Source organism: Crocodylus siamensis, chromosome 6, assembly GCF_052110815.1.
Source record: "Crocodylus siamensis isolate JL-2025a chromosome 6, ASM5211081v1, whole genome shotgun sequence".
NCBI lineage: Eukaryota > Metazoa > Chordata > Crocodylia > Crocodylidae > Crocodylus > Crocodylus siamensis.
In genome coordinates, this window is record NC_143400.1 from 12,586,707 (window position 1) to 12,606,389 (window position 19,683).

Here is a 19,683-nt window from a genome sequence, read left to right on the forward strand (position 1 = left end):
TTCCTTTGGGCTTGGAGGATGGTCTCCTTAAGGAGCGACCACTCTCCTTGGACACCTGGCTCCCCTCCCCCCCGGGACCTCAGCGCTTCTCCAACTATCCTCCTTAGCTCGTTGAAGTCTGCCCTCCTAAAATCTAGGGCCGCTGCCTTACTGCATGCCTTTGCCACCTTGCGCTGGATGGTGAATTCCAGCAGGCGATGATCGCTGTCGCCCAGGTGGTCGAGCACCCGCAGCCCCCTCACCAGGTCATCACCCGTGGCCAGCACCAGGTCCAACAAGGCGTCCCCCCCGGTGGGGCTGTGCACCTCCTGGGTTAGATGGCGGTCCTGCACTCTGGCCAAGAACCTGCGGGAGCGTTCAGACCTGGCTGACTGCTCTTCCCAGCAGATGTCCGGGAAATTCAGGTCCCCCATGACAACCACATCCTTAGCCTTCACTACCTCTGTGAGCTGACCCAGGAATTCCTGGTCAAGCTCTTCCCCCTGGTTGGGAGGTCTGTAGCAGACTCCCACCGTTAAGTCCCTTTCCCCTCGACTGCCTTGTACTCTAACCCAAAGCACTTCAGAGTGCCCCTCCCCTGGCTCCTTGCTAATTAACGAGGATGTGTATTCCTCCTTAATATAGAGCACCATGCCCCCACCCCTCTCTCCTACCTGTCCCTCCTGTACAGCCTACAGCCCTTGACATTGACCGCCAAATCATGCGTTTCATCCCACCACGTTTCCGTAATCCCCACTATGTCCGGGCTGGTGTCAGCCAGCAGGAGGGTGAGTTCCTCCTGCTTGTTGCCCATAGTACGAGCATTTGTGTTGAGGCATTTGAGGCCTCCTGTGCCCAAGGACCCTGCCATTGCCGTTGTTGCAGCAAGTGCAGCCCAGTCCTGGCAGAGGGCAGTTCCCAGCCCACTTTGCCGTCTACCCCAGCACTTCTGCCCCTGCTTGGATGCCAGCCCTGGGATGCCTACCCTGGACCCTGCTCCTTCTCTGCCATCCAAGCCTCCACACTGCCCTACTGCTGGACCAAGGAGCTCACCCTGCTGCTCCTGCAGACACCATCGTGGTGCCCAGGGGGAGGCTTTACATGGGCATGGACCAGGGAACAGGGACCCTGCAGGGTGCTGCCCCCCATCCCTGGGCACTTGTGTCACCAGGGACACTGCTGTCCCTAAGCTGGGGCCAGCTCCAAGTAAGGAGCACTGATGCCATAGGTGACGCGTAGGGAGGGTATGGGGGGGCATGTGCACCCCCTGAGATTGGCCACTGCCGACACTTCCCCCCCCCCCCCCTTCTCACCACCAACACTGCCGCGGCCACCTGCAGGTGTTCCCCACTCGGCCCACTCGCCACCGCTGTCACCGCAGCCACCTGTGGACGGTCCCACTCACCGCTGCCACGCCTGTTCCCAGGAGGAGGAAGGCTCCAGCCTCCTGCTCCTCCTGCCTCTGCCTGGCACTTGCATGATGACCCTGGGAGCCAAGGGTCCTGCAGCAGTCATGTGTCCTGGAGACCAAGAGTGCATCAGCGCTGTGTGAGGCCTGTCTCCACCTGAGCTTCCCCTCACCTACCACACCTCCACTCCATCTCCCTGCTCTCATCTCCTGCTAAAGGGGTGAGAAAATTGTTCAAAGTTTTCTCCCCTTCAGCTTCACACACCTCTGGGTGCTGCTGTGAGCACTCTGCACCCTATACGGCCAGTCCCCACCTGCAAAAGAGCAGGAACGTGAGGCAGGAAGCACACAGCTGCTGAGCTGGCAGTGTCTGCAGTGCAGGAGATGCTTCGAGGATGGGGATTGCTCCACCTCTCTGGGTAACCCAGGGGTTATGCTTTCTGCAAGGCAGAGACGGTCTCTGGCCTTGTCCTGGTGCCTTTCGTTCCAGCGCTGCCCCAGCACGGGAGCTCCTGGGAGCTGCAGCCACACGGCCACTATACACTGATCCTAGCACTGTCCTTTGTGTCAGGGGTGAGAGGATAACACCGAGTGCTGCACAGACACACAAGGCAGGCAGCCTGCAAACAGCCTAGCAGGCCTGGAAGCATCTGCTTCTGCAGAAGGTTTCTGTTCTGAATGTCTCCTGGACCTTGGGTCAAGTGGATTGGGTCTTTAAATGCATTTGAAATGTGAAATTGTGGGGGTGGCTGGGGTCTTTTCGTTTTGGAAAAAAAAAAAAAAGCTGTCACAGCTTTGGAAATCTCTGTGCAGGAGGAGTTTGCAGGTTGGAGGCTGCTGCTTGGGCCTGTGGGTGTGAGTGGGGGCTGGGGCGGGAAGAGGGGAGGATAGAGCTCGGTGCCTTTTGGGTGCACACATTGCTGAGGTTTTTTGACCCCAGTAGTCTTTTCTGTTTAGAGCAGGGGGGCTGGACCTGATGAGCCCAGGAGGTCCCTTCCAGCCCTAAACGTCATTGAATCTCAGAAGGTCACAACCCAGATACATGCCACTGAGCTGCGTGACTATGGGTCCCCTCTGCCCTGAAATCTGGGTGCTGTTTCCACCTGGTCACTTGGACAGCCCTGTGACCTGGGCCGGAGAAGTTCCTGAGGCAGTGGGAGGGCTTGCTCTTCTGTTGTCCTGTGTAACCCTAAACCCTCACCTGAGGGTGCTGATGTTTTTCAAACTGACCAGCTGGCATCAGCCGTGGTCTGAGCATACCGAGTTATGGCTGGAACATAACAATGTGGTAATAAAAGCTTTAAAAGCGAGACACTCCATTTTGAGAGAGAGAGATCTAGTCCCTGAATCAAGCTATGGGCCTCCAGACTCCTCTGGATGTAGATGTGAGGAACTTAGCTGAAATCTCGCTAGGAATTTAGAGTTGTTTTAGTCGCGTATCAAAAGGCAGCAAGCCTACACTGTTTTGCTCAAGGTTGGTTGTATTCTGCTGTGTTGTATTCTTTCCTCACCCCATCCCTCTTTGATCAATAAATCTATCTGTTTTAGCATGCCTCTCGGCGTGTGCTTAAGAGGGAAGGGACCAGCCTTGTTAGCTCACTTTACTGGGCTGGCTAAGATGGGCTCAGCTTCTTACTTTCTTCCTGTCCTGGAGGCTGCTTGTGAAGTCTTTAGGCTAATAGAAGCACCCCAAAATCCCACCGTGTGTTAAGCTCCCTCAAGGTCTACAGGGTCTCAGTACCCTGAGTGGCACAGAGTCCTATCAAAGGCCCAGTTCCGGGTGGTGGCAGCCATTACCCCAGGCTTGCGAGTGGGCTCCAGCAAGGAGGTTGGCTGGATCAGGGCGCCGCAGGGGAGACGCTCACCACGTCGTTTTTGGCCGGGCGCAGTGAAGTGGGTGGGTCACCACAGGAGCACCCCCACCGGCCCTCCGCACAGGCTGCGATGAGTGGAGCTACCTGCTAGTTGGCCATCAAGGACTGTCTCAGCTGCAGCAGGGGGTTGCAGGTATCCGGGTCTGTGAGAAGCCCGGATCCCCCTGTTCTCCAGGGTCTTAGCCCAGTTCTGCCCCAGGCCCTGAGTTCCCCTGAACCAGACAGGGACATGCAACTACTTTACCCCACATTTCCCCTGCAGGCTTAGGAATTTGTTAAACCCTTGCTCTCTCCTGCTCCCAGTCTTTTACGAAGCACTAGGTTGTAAAGAAATGGAGGGGGCTACAGAGAAACAAGCATGCAGTTAGTACCAGATAATCGCCCTCAGGTTGGGATGAATTCACCTGGCAAGTGAGACTCAGCTCTGGGGTGCCATATCAGATTGTGACACTTGCTAAGAGGGACAGTGGTGTGGACCCCTACACAGCCTCCGCAATAGGCAAGAGAATCGCCTTCTACCCTGGGAATCTCTTGCTGAGCATCGAGCAGGTTATAAAGTCGGACAGCAGCATCTATTTCACGGATGTGATATCTGCAGTCTCGATACCACCTGCTTTTGTGCGTCTGTGTTTGGTGAGTATCTGGGCCCTGCTTTCCCTGAGTCTCGCCCTTTCAGGTGCACCTACCACCCTCAGCCCCCCTCACCAGGACTTCTTCTTGCAGTCTGAGTCTGACACCTCAACCTCACAGCCATAGGCCACTGGTGCCTCCTAATATTGGGGTGGGGCACCACCAGCCGATCGCCAACCGGGGGGAGCGGGGTCCTCCAGCAACCAATTGCAGACGAAGGGGCTGGGGGTGGAGGGAGGAAAAAAAATGGTGTGGCAGGGTTGAGCACGCGCAGGTGCATGCAAACTCCCCACCCCCCATGCAAAAGTCTGTGGAGGAAGGGGAGAGGGGACGAGAAAGGGCCATGGGGGCAGGGAGTGCAGGGAGCGAGGCGGGGGCTGGGATCGGGCTGAGAGACAGGGTCTGCTGCTTCCCCACAGTGCGCATAGTGGTGGGAGGTGCCAGCCTCCAGTTGTCCCATGACCCGGCCTGGCCAGGGCTCCATTCTCCATGAATGGGGCCCCGGCCAAGCCACATCATGGGACAATCCCCGCAGTGCAGCAGGGCGTGGGACAGGAGAGGGAGAGAATGATTTGACCCTGCCCCAGACCTGCTCCCTACTGCACTGTGGGGGTCTTGATCTCTCCCCCACTCTCCAAGCCCAGAAGCTAAAGGAAGAAAAGTAACCTTCGCTATCTGCCACCTGTGCTGGGCTGGCTGCAAGCCCAACACACCCCTCCCCAGTACAGCAGCAGCCTGCGCCTGGGTTGCCCTGGCATTTGGGGGGTTGAGCCTCATTAGCCCCATGCCTTCCCCAATGGCTGATCGTAACCGGCGGCAAGAGTGCCGCTGGCTCTTCTCTCAGGGGAGGTGGCCGATCGCAGCAGGTGCATATGCACCCACGTGCACCCACTACGCGTCGCCAAAGCTCACCGCACTCTCTTCTCATCTGGAGCACCAATGGTGCAACGTTACCGTGCCCTGCCAGGTGCAGGATGCCAGCAGAGTCCCCTTTACCTGGTCCCAAGGTGCATCTGCCATCCCAGACACTCAGGACCAGCAGCTCCCGGGGCATCAAGCCCAACTGCAACTGGAGATCACTGAGGGCAGCAGCGACACCTTCTATCGCTGCCACGCAAGCAATGCAGCCAGCTGGGACATGGCCACCATCCATATCAATCCGCTCTGCAACCTCCCAGCCACGGGTAAATGTCCCTTAGCAGGAACCTGACTAAGGGCTGTCCCTGCCTAGCCTAAGAGCCCCTTTGAGTCACCCCAGAAGCAGAAATGAGCTTCCCGTTGGAAGCAAGTTCTTGTTTCTGGAAACCCAGAGAACAATATTCTCTGGAGACTTGCACCTCCCTGCTCCCAAGCTTTGCATGCTCATGGGCCAGACACTCAGGGCGGGGCCTTGGGGGGTATTTAGAAACTTCGCTCTTGTTGATATAAATGGCATCAGACACCGAAATACTGTCAAGTAATGGCCCATAATAATTCCTCCTGACTAAACACCAGGGGAGCCTTTTGGCCTGCTTCCATGAGTTCATGTCCTGCATCAGGAGCAGGCTGTGGAAGTCCAAGCACCTCCTAAAGTACAGACACACAAACCTCGAGCTGGTAGCCTGTGTTAAAATGGCTTTGAGCGGACTTCAGCCCTACTACTAGAAGTCAGTAGCAGAGGGTAGTGAAGATGCAGGCAAATCCATCTGGCAGAGGAGCACCCGGCACAGGAGCTTTCAAGACCCCTCAGGAGGAAAATGGACAGAGGCAGTGAAGCAGAGGTTGGGACTATGGCACAATGCCATCTTAGTCTCTCCCCAAAGTCTGCTACCAGGCTTCTGACCTAGCTGACAATATGGTTACCGCGGTCACTGCAGAGGGCCGACACCCCTGCCCCATCTCTTCAGGTAACCTTGAGCTGTAACCTGAGCTGGATTCATTTCTGAGGGATGGGGGAAACCTGCTCCCTCTGCCTACTGACTGGCCTCACACAGCTGGGTGGGGGGTGCATAAGCTCCCTATTGTTCAAAGCAATGTCATCATGAATGGGAGGGGGCTAGAGACCCTGCCAGTCTACCCGGCAACCAGTGATGCATTTCAAATTGGTTGCCTGGCAGCCAGCAACTGCTGGCCTTCATTGGATTGGGTAAATGAGGTCATAAGGTCTATATAAGTTAAGGACTGCCCAGGAGAAGGGGCAGCAGCCATGATGCGAGAGAAGCTGGACCATCTAAAACTCACTCTTTCTCTTGAAACTCATGGTCAGTAAACTGCTTGCCTCCAGAGAGAATCTCTACCTGCCTCTGGATAATACTTGCGAGTAAGCTACTTCAGAGCTAACTAAATATATAGCTTGCAGTAACTCAGATGCATGATCAAAGGCTACCATGCCACCATTTGCTCTAAGAGATTTCTCTGATATTGCTCTATCCTATACCCTATTCCAAACCTACTCCTTGTAACGAATAAAGTTCTCCTCTGTACCTAGCATGGGAGACAGATTGGGAGGGGGTCTAGATTATGCCTTGGGGTCCCCTTGGTCCGGCTAAGGGAGACCGTCATTTGTGCTTCAAAGTAAGGGAAGCACACCAAGTTCTTGCAGTGGGTCAAGTACCCTCCAGGATTACTAGGCCTGTGTTTCCCAGGGTTCACAGGACCAGGAAGAGTCCAGACCCTGGGTGGTGGCTGTGTTACCCCCAGGCTTGCGGGCATGCTCCAGAAAGGGGGTGGCCAAACATGAGGTGCCCCCAGAGAGGCACTCAGAGCCTGGAAGGTGGTGGGGCACAGTGAGCTGGGTGGCTCCGTGCAGGAGCACCCCCTGCTGGCCTGCCACAGGGACAACCAGAGTGGAAGACAGTGATGAGGACAGCAGTGGTGACAGCAGCAGTGAGTCCTCCAGTGAAAGTGACAGCAAATGAACTGAGTTTGAAGTCCCGTACTTGGACTCAGAGACAGGTGGGTGAAGGGACACGATGCCTTGAGGATGAGTGCATGGGACTGCCATTCCATGGACATGTATATTATAACGGGCGCGTGGGTTTTCTACTGGTGGGTTAAGGTGGTAATGAACAGTGACTAGAAGGTGTGTATATAGGTAACTTTATTCTAATATAATAAAGGGCTTAGTCTGTCTGTCTGTCTCTCCGTCTGTCCACAATGCTTTTGATTTAGTGTGCATGCACTGCCAAGATAGGGTTACCATACGTCCAAGTCCTCTTCTTTAAACCTTCTGCACTTCTTCTTCTTTAAACCTTCTGCAACCATACGTCCAAGTCCTCTTCTTTAAACCTTCTGCACTTCTTCTTCTTTAAACCTTCTGCACTTCTTCTGGGTGAGATAATTTAAATCTGCTTAAATGTCCAGGACTTTCCTTTACTGCATTAGTGGGAGCAGGCAGAGGGTGATTGGAGGTAGCAGGGAGCACATGTACCTGCCTGCAGCTGCAGAGGTGCATAGAGACCCATGCGGTGCTCCCTGCTCCCTCCAATCACCTCCCCCTGCTTCCACGTCACTGCACTTGTCTGCCCATTCCCACTTTGTGCAGCCATGAAGGAACCAGGAGGAAGTACTAGCGGGCTGAGTTGGGAGGGGAATATCTGTGTTGCAGAAGGTGCCACTGAGTCAGGGTTATGCCAAGCCCCGGCAGGATCGGGGCAGGACGGTGCTGGAAGGGAGACCCAGTTTCCGGTCATGCTGCCCTGGGCCTCTTCTCACACTTCCCCTGCTGCTGGGAGATGGAGCCGCAGCCCAGCCCTGCTCAAGCCACCACTCCCCTGCTTTATGCAGGGTTGCTTGCACCTGTGGGGTGCTCAAGGCCTGCAGGATTGAATCCTCAAGAGGGAACTCAGCCTGGTTCCTCTTTCTTCATCATTTCTCCATCTGACTTCTTCAGCCTGGCCACATAGCCTTGCTCTGCACCACCTGGTCTGCACTCGCCTGCCCTGCGCAGCTCAGCCGGGATGAAGGGGGCTCTCGGCCCCCTCCTGCTCTCCCTCCTTCTGCTCCTCCAAGCTGGAGGTGAGTGACAAGGGGCTGCTCTTGCCCCGGGTGCAGCCTGGGGCGAGCTCAGGCACGGGAGAGGGAGGTCTTTGGAGCAGAGACTGTCTTTGGGAGCTGTGTTTGTGCCCTGCTTTGCAGAGGGCAGCCCTGGGCTAGGACGAGGGTTATCATAAAGCAGCAGGAGCATCCAGGGCGATGCTTCGTTTCTACTTGTTCTGTAGAAAAGGCAAGACACGGCTTGCCTCTAAGTGCCCTTTGCACCGGAGAGAAGTGTGCGGCAGCCAGTTTTTCCCAAAGGAGCTGAGGAGTCTGCGAACCCTTCTCTCCCCCTTGCCCTTCTGCACCCCCAGGTTGTCAAGAAGCAAAAGTGTTTGCTGCTGTTGGGGACACGGTTCAGCTGCAGCCCAAGACACGGCCGTCGTCCTGGGTGGAAGTCAACTGGAAAGTGAAACTGCGTTCAGAGAGCTACTGGATCCTCAGACACAATCAAAACAACACCTCGGCCAGTCCATTTTTGCCCTTTGGTGACAGAGTCTCTTTCCACCCTGGGAATCTCTCGCTGCAGATTAACTCGGTCACGGAGAAAGAAAGCGGCCTCTACACCATGGACCTGATGCTGGGGGATGGCTCTAATGTCACCAATAATTTTCAGCTGTTTGTGTCTTGGTGAGTTTGGGGGTGCCGCCTCCCCCCCGTGTTCACCCCCGGGGCACCCAGCCCCTCTCACTGGGGCTTCTTCCTCCAGACCATGTCCAGCAGCCCAGCATCAAGGCATCTACTTCCCAGGAGCGTGGACGCTGCTACATTACCCTGGACTGCTCAGTGCCCAGACCTGCCTCGGTCACCTACAGCTGGTCTCGGGGCGTATCTTCACGCCCAGCCCCAGAGGACCATGGGATCCGAGAGCATAAAAACAAGCTGAAGTTCCCTAAAAGCGGCAGCGACACCTTCTATCACTGCAATGTCAGCAATCCCGTCAGCTCGGGCGTGGCCACCATCGATGTCAAACCGCTGTGCAACTCCACAAGTAAGTGCCCCCTTTGCACCAGACATGTGAGGGGGGACAGGGATGTTTAGCATCTTCCTGGGTCCTGTGGAGCTGGTTCGTGAGCCTGGCCTGAATGAAACCAGGGGAAGGGGCCCAGCGTCCCTGAGGATGCTCTAGCTGCCCCAGCCTCCATCCCGCTCCGGCTCCTCCGGGAGCCTGGCACACTGCTGGGGCCGGGGCTCCGGCCTCGGGCACCCTGGTGGGAAGCCGCAGAGCTGGGAGCACCGTTGTGCCAGCGCTGGGGCAGTCCCCCTGGGTGGGCTGCCCCAGAGCCAGGGACCTGAAGCCAGGGGTCCCCAGCCGTGGCATTCTCCCAGCGGGGCTGCCCCGGGGCCAGGCACGTGGCTGGTCTGCCTGGACGTAGGGAGGCTCATTGCAGGTCTACACCCTCTCCCAGCCGCCCAAGGGCACCGCCCAAGCACGTCCTGCCTCCCCCTCCCCCCGCACACGCCAAGCCCAGATGGACGCAGCAAAGCCGTGCGCCAGAGCAGTGGCGTGGGGGCGCCCTCGGCACGGCCTCGCTGCCTCCTTCCCAGGCTGGGCCATGCGGGGGGAGCAGGAGCAGGTTGTGCTGGAGCATGGGGCCATGGGGCCTGCTGGGAAAGGGCGTAGATGTGGCGCGAAATCCCTGCAGGTGCCTGGTTCCTGGTGGGTCGGGAAAGTCTGGAGCCCGGCACTGTGGCAGCACAGGGGCCTCTGCTGAGTTTGCAGGGAAAAGCTGCCCCAAAAACTATGTTGTGGGGCAGCTCCCAGCCCCGGGCGATCTGCCTGCCAGGTCTCTCCGGAGCTGCTTCCCAGGGACATGAACAGGAGACCAGGTCTGCCCCAGCCCCGCCTGCCTCCCCGCCCCCGTGCTCTGCACTCCTCTGACTTGGGCCCCTTTTGTGGAAGTGCCGCATGTGGGGCATCTCCTTGGCTAAGCCAGGGCCCCCCGGGCTGTGTTGGACTGGACCTGGGCGAAAAGTTTCCACCAGATTTTTTTTTTTGACTGAAAGCCTAGATGAACCGTTTCACTGGAGTTTTCCGAATTCTTTGCTGAAAGAAAACTAAAAACTAAAAGAACCTGAAAGAACACCCACGATGATGATGGTGGTGCCGGTGATTAAGGTGGTGGTGGTGATGGTGATGATGATGATAGTGGTAGTGATGATGGTTCTGGTGGTGGTGATGATGGCAATTATTATTATTAATCTTGGTTTGTTTTGCTGTTTGAGATGAAAACTTTCCATCCTTTGACTCCTGAAAACCAGAAATTTCCCATTGCTGAGTTTCTGATTTTTCTTCCACAGCTGATATTCTTTTTTGCTAGCTGCTCCCATATCAATAGGTTTTGGTTTCATTGTTTTCATCAAAATGTTCTTTCATCTCTAGGATTATTTTTCTCTCCATTTTTGACCAGCTTTTGGATTGATCAGAGTTTCTTAAATGCCAAGAACAGTAGGAAATAGCCTTGGTTTCATTCAGCTCTTTACTTCTATTAAAATGTAGGGTTTCAAAAACAACTGCCCCCTTGTTTCATGTGTTTGCTTTCTCTGTGAAATGTGGAACCTTCTTTCCTGTAAACCCCAGTCTCGTGCTCTCTGGAGCTAGTCTCTGTCATCTGCAGATTTACCACAGGCCAAGAAGAAAAAGCGAGGTAGCTGTGGCTTTATTTCCTTACTTGTGTTCCCAATATCAGCCCCCCACCAATCCTTTTCTTAGCCCTGCCAGCTCTTTGCCCATCCAAACATGGATATCCACCATAGGGACTCATTAGTCTGTGCTCACCCTCCGTGCTCGCTGCCAAGAAGATGGGAGCCCTGCCACCTGCCCTTCTCTGACTCCTGCTTTTCCAGCCTAAAGGTAAGTAGCACTTCCTTACAAAGTAAAATAGGGCCAGTTGTCTGCTAGGAGCTAGGTCCCAATTGCAGGATAGGAATGGCTGTGCTGTGCTGTAAAGGGAAGCAGCTCTGGGGTGGTGCAGGGATGCGGACTAGGTGACAGCTGAGATGCAGGCGAGGTTCTTTGGGTAAATCTGATATCTTGTATTAGACCATGTTAAATAGTTGGAAAAACATTTGAAGCAAGCTTTCAGGTTTAAAAACCCTGCATCAGGCTGAGGAAGTCTCTGCAGTTGGTGTGCGCTCTTCCTAGATGGAAAGAAAAGTAAAGAAGATGCATGCACTCCTGCAAGAACAGAGTCAAGCAAGGGAGGGAGGGAGACCCTAGTGAAGGAAGTCACTGCCATCAACATATTAAATCGCTTCAGAATTCATGTCAGTCACTCGAGCCTTTCCCTCAAAGTCCTGGGTTCCCACACTCAACGTCTCTCCCATGCTGTGGCAGTGTCTCCACCTCCAGAGAGGAGGAGGATGCTAACAAGGCTGTTACTGCAGCCTTGTTGGTCCAAGCCTATCCATGCTCCCCAGTGTCCTGCTGGCTCAGTGCAGATTTCAGGGCTGCGTGATGTCTGTCTGGACCCAGAAAGAGTCTGCCCAGACCCCCGTTTCTGATAGCTCCATGGCAGTGATGGGGTGCTGGGTCCCTTAAAACTTACTGACCAAGAGAGTGCCAATAAGGCCCACGGAGGTGGCATTGCAGAGCAGGTCCCTCAGGGTTGCTCGCATGCCGTGGGTGCCAAGGGTGATGTTCCCCTTTACATCGTGGTGCAGCTGCAGGCACAGGGTTTCTATCTCCATCCTGCATGTCCCCGCCCCGCCACCTCCACCCCTGTCTCTGTGCCATTATTTCCTGCCAAAGGTGTGACATAACCGGTGTGAGGTTTTCTCCTCTGCAGTTTACATGTCTCTCAGTGCTGCTGTGAGCGCTTTGCACCCCGTATGACCACTCCCCAACCACGGAGGAGAAGGAGCGTGAGGCAGGAAGCATGCAACCCTTGCACTTGTGCCGTCTGCAGCACAGACGATGCTTCTCATCATATGGCAAGCTCCTGTCCTACCAGGGCAGGAGTAGAGGCTCCCCACCCCCTAAGAAGGCGCTATACGTCAGCCCCATCCTGACTTGTGACTACATCCCTTGGGTTCACTCAGCTCTGCTTCAGTACTTGATGCCTTCGCTGTTCATTGCAAGGGCGTCTGTACGGGTCAGTCTCACTGGGAATAATTCTGCTTTCTAGTAATGACCTCCCTGTTGGATACAGCCATGGGGACTCAAAGCCTGCAGGATGCACCTCTCCATGGGGGATCAGCCTGGTTCCGCCTTACTCATGTCTTTGTTTGACTTCTTCCAGCCTCACTCCCCGCTGCCAGCTCGTCCTTCAGACACCTGCCACAATGGGGGAACTTCTCTGTCCCTTTCTGTTGTTCCTCCTCCTGCGTTTCCACGCTCAGGGTAAGTGCCAAGGGGCTGCATTTACCCCTGGTGCAGCCAGGAGAGGATATAGAACCACAGAAAATGAGGGCTGGAAGGGACCTCAGGAGCTCATTGAGTCCAACCCCCCGCTCAAAGCAGGACCAGCCACAGCTATATCATCCCGGCCAAGGCTTTGTGTAGCTGGGCCTTAAAAACCTCCAAGGATGGAGACTGCTCCACTTCTCTAGGTAAACCATTCTAGGTTTTCCCAGGGTGAGCACAGGCTGCTGGTTTCCGCAAGGCAGGGATGGTTCCTGGTCTTGCCGTGCCATTTGTTCCAGCGCTGCCCCAGCATGGGAGCTCCTGTGAGCTGCAGCTACATGGGCACTTACACCGGTATTATCTTTGAAAGAAGTTTTTGCAGCTTCGGAAATTGCTGTGTGGGAGGAGTTTGCAGGTGGGGGCTGCTGCTTGGGTGTGTGGGGTGCATGGGGGCTAGCACAAAGTTTAGTGCCTCAGAAGGTTAAAAACCCCTCATACATGCCACTGAGCAGCAACACAGGACCTGAGCTGGGTTATTTCATTTAAATTGGGTTGTGCTCCATGGAGCTATCTGCTATTTGCTCATTATGGGCTGTCACAGCCCTGACATGGGTTTGCCCGTATCTGTGGCGGGCCAGTAGCGGGGCGCTCCTGCACTGAGAAACAAAGGTGGCTTCCTGTCCCAGTATCCACGTCCGGGGAAGCCTGGATCCAGACGTTTTCAAGGCTGTCAGCCCTGCCCTGCCCCTGGCTCTGAGTTCCCTTGAAGCCAGACAAGGAAGTGCAACTACTTTCCCCTACTTTTCCCACATGGGCTTAGGAACGTGTTAACCCCCTGCTCTCTCCTGCTCCCAGTCTTTTGTGTAGCACTAGCTTGTAAAGAAACAGAAGTGGCTGCAGCTACAGATGAAAACATGCTGTTAGTGCCGGAGAATCAATGGTCTGTTTGGGAAGAAATCACCTGGAGAGTGAAACTCAGCTCTAGAAAGCTGTATTCGCTTGTGACATTGTCTAGTAGCGACGGTGTCGTGGACCTCAACACAGCCTCCCCGCTAGGCAGGAGAATCGCCTTCCACCCCGGGAATCTCTCGCTGCAGATTGAGCTGGTTAACAAGTCGGACAGCGGTGTCTACTCCATGGATGTGACATCTGCATCCGGCAGTCTCGATACCACCTGCTTCCGTGTGTCTGTGTTCGGTGAGTATCTGGGCCCTGCTTCCCCCGAGTCTCACCTATTCGGGGGAACTTGCCACCCTCAGCCCCTCTCACCGTGACTTCTCCTTGCAGACCGAGTCCGGCAGCCCAACCTCACAGCACTCTCTGCTCACCTGCAGCTTGGACGGTGTAACGTGACCCTGTCCTGCCAGGTCCCAGCTGCCGACAGAGTCACCTACAGCTGGTCCCGAGGTGCATCTTCCAGCCCAGCCAGAGAGGACCAGCAGCTCCCGGGGCACCAATCCCAGCTGCAGCTGGAGATCACTGCGGGCAGCAACGACACCTTCTATCACTGCAATGCCAGCAATGCAGCCAGCTGGGGCACGGCCACCATCGATGTCAAACCGCTGTGCATCTTCCCAGCCACAGGTAAATGTCCTTTAGCAGGAACCTGGCTAAAGATTGTCCCCATCTGGCCTGAGGGCCCCTTTGAGTCACCCCAGAAGCAGAAACATGCTTGCCATTGGAAGCAAGTTCTTGCCTCGGGAAACCGAGACAACAATATTCGCTGGAGACTCGCGCTTCCCTGCTCCCAAGCTTTGTATGCTCATGAGTCAGACACTTAGGGCTGGGCCCTGGAAGATATTTAGGCACATTGCTCTTGTAGATATAAAAGGCATTAGTCACCTAAATACTGACAACTGATGGCCCACAGTTATTCCATGCCTCAGTTTCTCCACTTGTACAAGCAAGGTGATACTGATGATGATAGTGCTGGACAACAGGTTGACTCACCGTAGGAATTCATTGAGTAGACCTTTAGACCAGGCATAGCTCCCCAGGCTACAGGTCAACCTGCCATAGGGATGCACTGGGCTGATCTATAACCCAGCCACACAGGAATGCATGGGGTTGCCCTGTAGCCCGGGTCCTGGCAGTAGCAGCATGAAAACAGCCGGATACGTCATGAGGTGGTACAGCTGTGCCATCCCTGCTCGGCCCTGCAAGGACCGGCTGAGCTGCTGCTTGAGCACCACTTCCCCATAGCTCTGTGGAAACCGAGGCCTGAGCTCACCTTGTTTCCCATCACCGCCGTTACAGTAAAGGGCGTTTCCTCTGCTCCGAGCGGTGCTGTGAGAGACCTGGCATCGCGCACCGGGACTGCCCCACTCTGGGCCCGGCCCCAGCAGCCGTGTCCTGCTCTGGCCAGTGATCTCCAGAGCCCAGGGCCCCCGCTCCTGAGTGCTGCCTGCTCCTGCCCAGATGCAGCCAGTGAGGGACCCCAGCCCCGCCACAGGCCGACCGCTCCCCCCGGCTCTGACCCGCTGCCGTGCTCTGCTCCAGCCTCGTCGCTGTCCTACTGCCAGGCCAAGGGGCTCATCCTGCTGCTGGTGCTGGGGGCGCCGATTGCTGGGAATATAGCAGTGCACATCGTAGCTGCAAAGCAGCCAAAACAGCACTGAGCTGGGCCCAGGCGACAGGCTCTGCTCCCCTCTGGGAGGGAGGGACTGAGGAAGGCGTTTGTCTGCAGCTTCCAAGGGTTTCCTGTCCCAGCTGCAGCACAGAGAAGCACCTGCTGGGTCTGCCAATCTCGGGGTCCTAGTCCAATCTCGGCGGGGGGGGGTGAACGGACGGGAAGACGGCATGAGAACTGCACATGTCCCTCCTGTGCCCCCAAGCTTACGTATCACCTATGGCTCTGGTGCAGCCACCTCTTCTAGCTCTTGACCCTCTGTCTGGCATGGGAATAACCAGCTCTTGTCTCCATCCAGACAGGGACACTGCCTCATCCACGCTCCAGCTGGCGGCTGAATCTGCCGTGACTGTCGGGATCTTCCTGCTCCTCCATAGCTTGATTTGAGGCAGGGGGCCTAGGGAGGTGAATGCAGCCCCGGATCCCATCGTGCCTTCTGTCCCACACACAGTTTGGGATGGCACGTGCTGCCTGGGCCCCTGCCGGGGTGCATGCAGTGGCAGGACCCACCCACACCCCTTGACGAGCTGCCCGGGCTCCAACCCTCCCACGACCCACTCCAGAGCCCCATTCACCCCAGCCCCTACCCCTGCCCCAGGCCCGAGTGTGGGGGCCTCAATGTGACACCCTCCCCTCACATGCCCCTTCCCCTTCACAGAGTAGCTTGATACTTGCCTGCCGTGCTGGGCAGTGAGCCACACGCTGGTCTGCAATCTGGCTGCCTGCACACCCCCCCCCACCCCTGCTGCAGCTGCCTGGAGTGGCTGGCAGGGCTGCCCTGCATCCCTACCAGCTGCCCGGCATCCACCAGCTCTGAGGGAGGGATCCACAATGAGCACACTCAAATGAAGATCATCCAGTCCCACTGGCTTGTATATCTCTAATTTTTTTAATTGCTCATACACCAATTCTATGGCAATAGTAGGAAGGCGATTCTTCCTACCGTGCTCATCCTGTACTCCGCCCGGCATTGTTTTCTTCTTGGTCCGGTGAAAGACTGAGGCAAAATAGTCATCCAGGAGTTCAGCTTTCTCTTGGGTACCAGTAACGAGCTCTCCAGGTTCCAGAGGCCATTAGCTGCAGATGGTGGGGGCACTTCCCCTCTGAGTACAGCATGCATGAGCTATAATGAGTCATGCTGCGGTGTTTCAACGAGAAGTTGTTAAAGAAGAAAAAAATGCTTCCTTTCAACTGTGAAAATGGGCTTATTTAGTTTGGGGAAGAGAAGACTGAGCAGGGATTTAATAGCAGCCTTCCACTCCCTGCAGGGGGTTGCAAAGAGCATGGAGCTGGACTGATCTCAGTGGGGGCAGATGAAAGAACAAGGAGCAATGGGCTCAAGCTGCAGCAAGCGAGTCCGCCCTTGCATTTGTGAAATTAGTCTGGAAGCCGGGGACTCCCCGAACTGCCCAGAAAGTCCCCTCTCCTCCCCGCTCTGAATGCACTGGATCCTCGTGTGGTGATGGCGGTACTGGATGGGTGAGCAGCTTGGGACAGGTATGGACTCCCCCCTCATCCTGCAGCCGCTCTCCTCCAGCCCGGTCCCAGTGCAGGGCTGTTCTCCCTGCCTTGCCTCTTCCCCCAGCATCGTCACACACTGCCCCACTGCCTCCAACTAGGCGTAAGCATGTTTAACACTAGCCCCAGGCTCGGGGTGCTTCCCGGCTGAGACTGTGCTCCTGTCCATGGGGCCTCGGGGCCTGTTCCGGTAAGAGGCAGAGGATGGAGCCAGTTCCCTCTTCTGTCTCAGCAGCACCGCACGAGTGTGTCAAACAGCCATGAGCTCCACACGCACGGGGCAAAGCTCCAGCAGGAGCCAAAGGTGCTGGTGGATGCTGGGGTCAGAGCAGGGGCTGTCAGGTGGGTTTCCACACACTAGGGCCACACTGAGCTCGCATTTCAAGCCCATTGTGGATGCTGTATTGCAACAGGCTTCATTCAGTGTTTCGTCCTCTGCGGCTTGCTTCTGCTCATTGCCTGCAAAATCCAGCCTCATTCAAGTCACGCTGGGAAACTGCCCTGCTGATAGGGATGATCAGGGTCCCAGGTCCCCCCAGCCTGCAGACAAGGAGTCCTTTCCTATTCTCTCCTGCTCCAGGCCTCATTGTGCCCAGCTGGAGTCAGTGGGGCTTGGCTGCCAGCTCCAGTGGCTTTCAGCCCAAGACTTTTAGGCAGTGTTGCCTCTTATGTTCAGGCAACGGTTGTTTACAGGGGCTTATGATGTCCCCTGTGCTGGTCACATGGGCAAAGGGACTGAAACACCTTCTGCCCTCCCCGCCCCCAGGGTCAGTGCAGGGTCTGTGCTGCTTTCAGGCTGCACTAGCCATTTGGGCCCCAGCAGACCAGGAGATCCAGTCCCAATCCTTATTGTGGCTAAAGAAAAATCTCACCAGCTTAATTTTTCCAAAAGGGAGCTTTATTTGTAACAGCAGTGGGCTTCCTTTGCATTACTGTACAAGAGAAGTTTGCCTTGCGGCTACACACCTGTCAAATGTGTTGGGCTAAATCTTCAATTAGGGCAGAGCCATTCAATTCAGGAGAGTTACCCCATCATACAGTGACTGCAGATCTGTGATGTGCATGCAAACAGATCCCTCCGCTGCCCAAAAAACCCTTTGTGCGGCAAGCAGAGATGGTCTTTGGTTAGAGCTCTCTCTCTCGTACTGGTCCCCATTTATCCCTCCCAAGTGCTCCTGGAGTGGTGCCTTGTAATCTGAGGGAGAAGACCCCCGGCCACGTGTTTGTGAGCAGCCCCATTATCTTCCTGCGGCAGGTGCACAGGTTCCCCAGCTGGCATCCAGGTGGGGAGACTGAACTGTCAAAACTTTCCAGCTATCCAGCAAGTCCTTCATCCGTTTCTGTCGACCTCTGGATTGAGTCAGAATCCTTTTTCCTTTAACTGATCAGTCCCTGTATGGGCCCGGACTGCACCCCCATGGATTTAGCTTTCTAGGAAATCCAGTCCCTGCAAAAAAATTCATTCCCGCCCTCTCCTTGGGCAGCATTCACATTCAAGTCCTAGCACGGCTCTGCCCATAGCAGACCTACGCCATCTCCTGCACATAGGTGCTTCCCTGAAAGCATGGATAGCGATTCTCCTGGCTGCACTGGTTTTCTATGGCTGAGATGCAGGACAGAGCTGCTTGCCCAGCTGTCTTCAGGGGAGCTGCTCCTGAGATGTACAAGGACTAAGAGGACACAGCCTCAGCATCGGTCCTGCTTCACTACCTGACAAGCTATACAAAAATCAGTGAAGCCAAGAAAGCGGCAGCCGCCATTGCTCTATGCAGATAAACCTGCACGTACTTCAGGCATCTGCAAAGGGGCATTGACTCAAGGAAGATTGCTTTTTTTTAACACCACCTTTCCCTCCTAAACCTTTGCACACCCACCCCTAACTTTTCCCTGTTCTGGCGAAAGCATTGGACGTTGTCTTCCACCTCTCTCCATGCATTTGTTTCACCAAAACTTTGGCATGCCCCCGCTGAAAAAACTCCCTCCCAGCCTCCTCACTTTCTGAGTTGTTTGTTCCCCTCTTCTCTCTGTCTCTCTCTGGCCATTGTCTTTCAACCAGTAGCTGGTCGCCACTGGGGGTCCCCTAGGCAGGGGGATTCCCCTCTCCTTGTGGCCAGGTCTATTGTTAAACTTCTGGCCTTTGGCCTGGGAGGGTAGTCCTAAGGCAGTGGCCCTTCCTGAAGGTGTGAGCTGACGTTACTCAAACCCACTGGTCAGCATCAGTGACGCTGAGAAAATACCTGATGTTGGTTGGGTCCAGGTGGTGAGGTCACGAGGGGTATTTAAGAGGGTCCCGCCAGGACGAAGGCAGGAAGACATTTTTAAGACACGCACACAGAAGCATGGACCTCCGCAACTCGCTCATCCTCGGATGCGGAAGTGAGAAACGTACTAGAAACCTAACTGGGAACTTAGTGTGACGTACTCTAGCCACGGATCAGGAGGATACCGAGCTGCTTTTGTTTGCTCGGGGTTATTCTTTTGCTACTTCTCTGACTTGTACCCCTCCCCATGCCTACCCCCTCTACCCAATAAAACTGTCTGTTATAGCCAGTCTTGTTGTACATGCTTGAGAGAGGCCTTGTTGCTCCCTTTCCTCGGCTGACTAAGGGAAGCCACTTTCTATGCTACAGGCTATAAGAAGCACCCAGCTATATCCTTCTGGGATTAAGCAACCCTTAGGTCTGCAGGGTCTGTATATCCCGGGTGGTATAGGTCCCAGACAAAGACCTCAGTCTGGGTGGTGGCACAGTACCCCAGGCTTGCAGGTGTGCTCCTGGATGGGGGTCATGCACCACAGGAGGCACTCAGAGCTTGTTTTTTGGTGGGGCACAGTGGGGCAACCAGACCATGACGCTCAGTCTGCCGGGCAGGGACTGGCTGGGCTCAGGGGCCCACAGACGTGGCCTGTACAATACACCACTGTCCTGGGGGCAGCTGAAGCCTCTAAGCAAACCTTCCCTCCTCGTCCCTGGCTGTGTCTCTGCCATGACCTATGCTTCCCCAGCCCCCTTCCCAAGAGCCCCAGTGGCTGCACCTCAGTTCTCTGGCCATCAGCAGTCCCTGTGCCAAAGTCCCTGCGTGCCAGGCTCTCCACCGGCAGGGCGGTACACACACACACACACACACACACACACACACACACACACAAGCCCCTTTGCAGCGAGTCCAGCCCAGCCCAGCCCAGCCCCAGCAGAGGGGAGCTCTGGGCCAGCCTTGCCACCGGCCCCTGCCCTTCTGTCCCTCTTTGGACACCTGCCCTGGGCATGAGCCCTCCCTGGTGCCGGCC

At 55.7% G+C, this 19,683-nt stretch overlaps 1 protein-coding gene across 5 annotated transcripts; it reads left to right on the forward strand.

Annotated features, from left to right (window-relative positions):
* The first annotated feature begins 4,260 nt into the window (after positions 1 to 4,260).
* Positions 4,261 to 18,943, forward strand: LOC149861110 (natural killer cell receptor 2B4-like). Of its 5 annotated transcripts, XM_090051381.1 has the most exons (5): positions 4,261 to 7,887; positions 8,220 to 8,533; positions 8,614 to 8,896; positions 12,147 to 12,247; positions 13,106 to 13,247. In XM_090051381.1, the coding sequence occupies exons 1-5, from the start codon at positions 7,830 to 7,832 to the stop codon at positions 13,115 to 13,117; spliced, it is 768 nt and encodes a 255-aa protein (XP_089907507.1). In that variant the 5' UTR covers positions 4,261 to 7,829; the 3' UTR covers positions 13,118 to 13,247. The 5 variants fall into 5 exon arrangements, with proteins under 5 accessions (XP_089907507.1, XP_089907505.1, XP_089907503.1 ...); XM_090051379.1 differs by lacking the exons at positions 4,261 to 7,887; positions 8,220 to 8,533; positions 8,614 to 8,896 and adding exons at positions 13,538 to 13,834; positions 15,178 to 18,943 and having other exon boundaries at positions 8,948 to 12,247; positions 13,106 to 13,447; XM_090051377.1 differs by lacking the exons at positions 4,261 to 7,887; positions 8,220 to 8,533; positions 8,614 to 8,896 and adding exons at positions 8,948 to 11,999; positions 13,538 to 14,971 and having other exon boundaries at positions 13,106 to 13,447.
* The last annotated feature ends 740 nt before the right edge of the window (positions 18,944 to 19,683 follow it).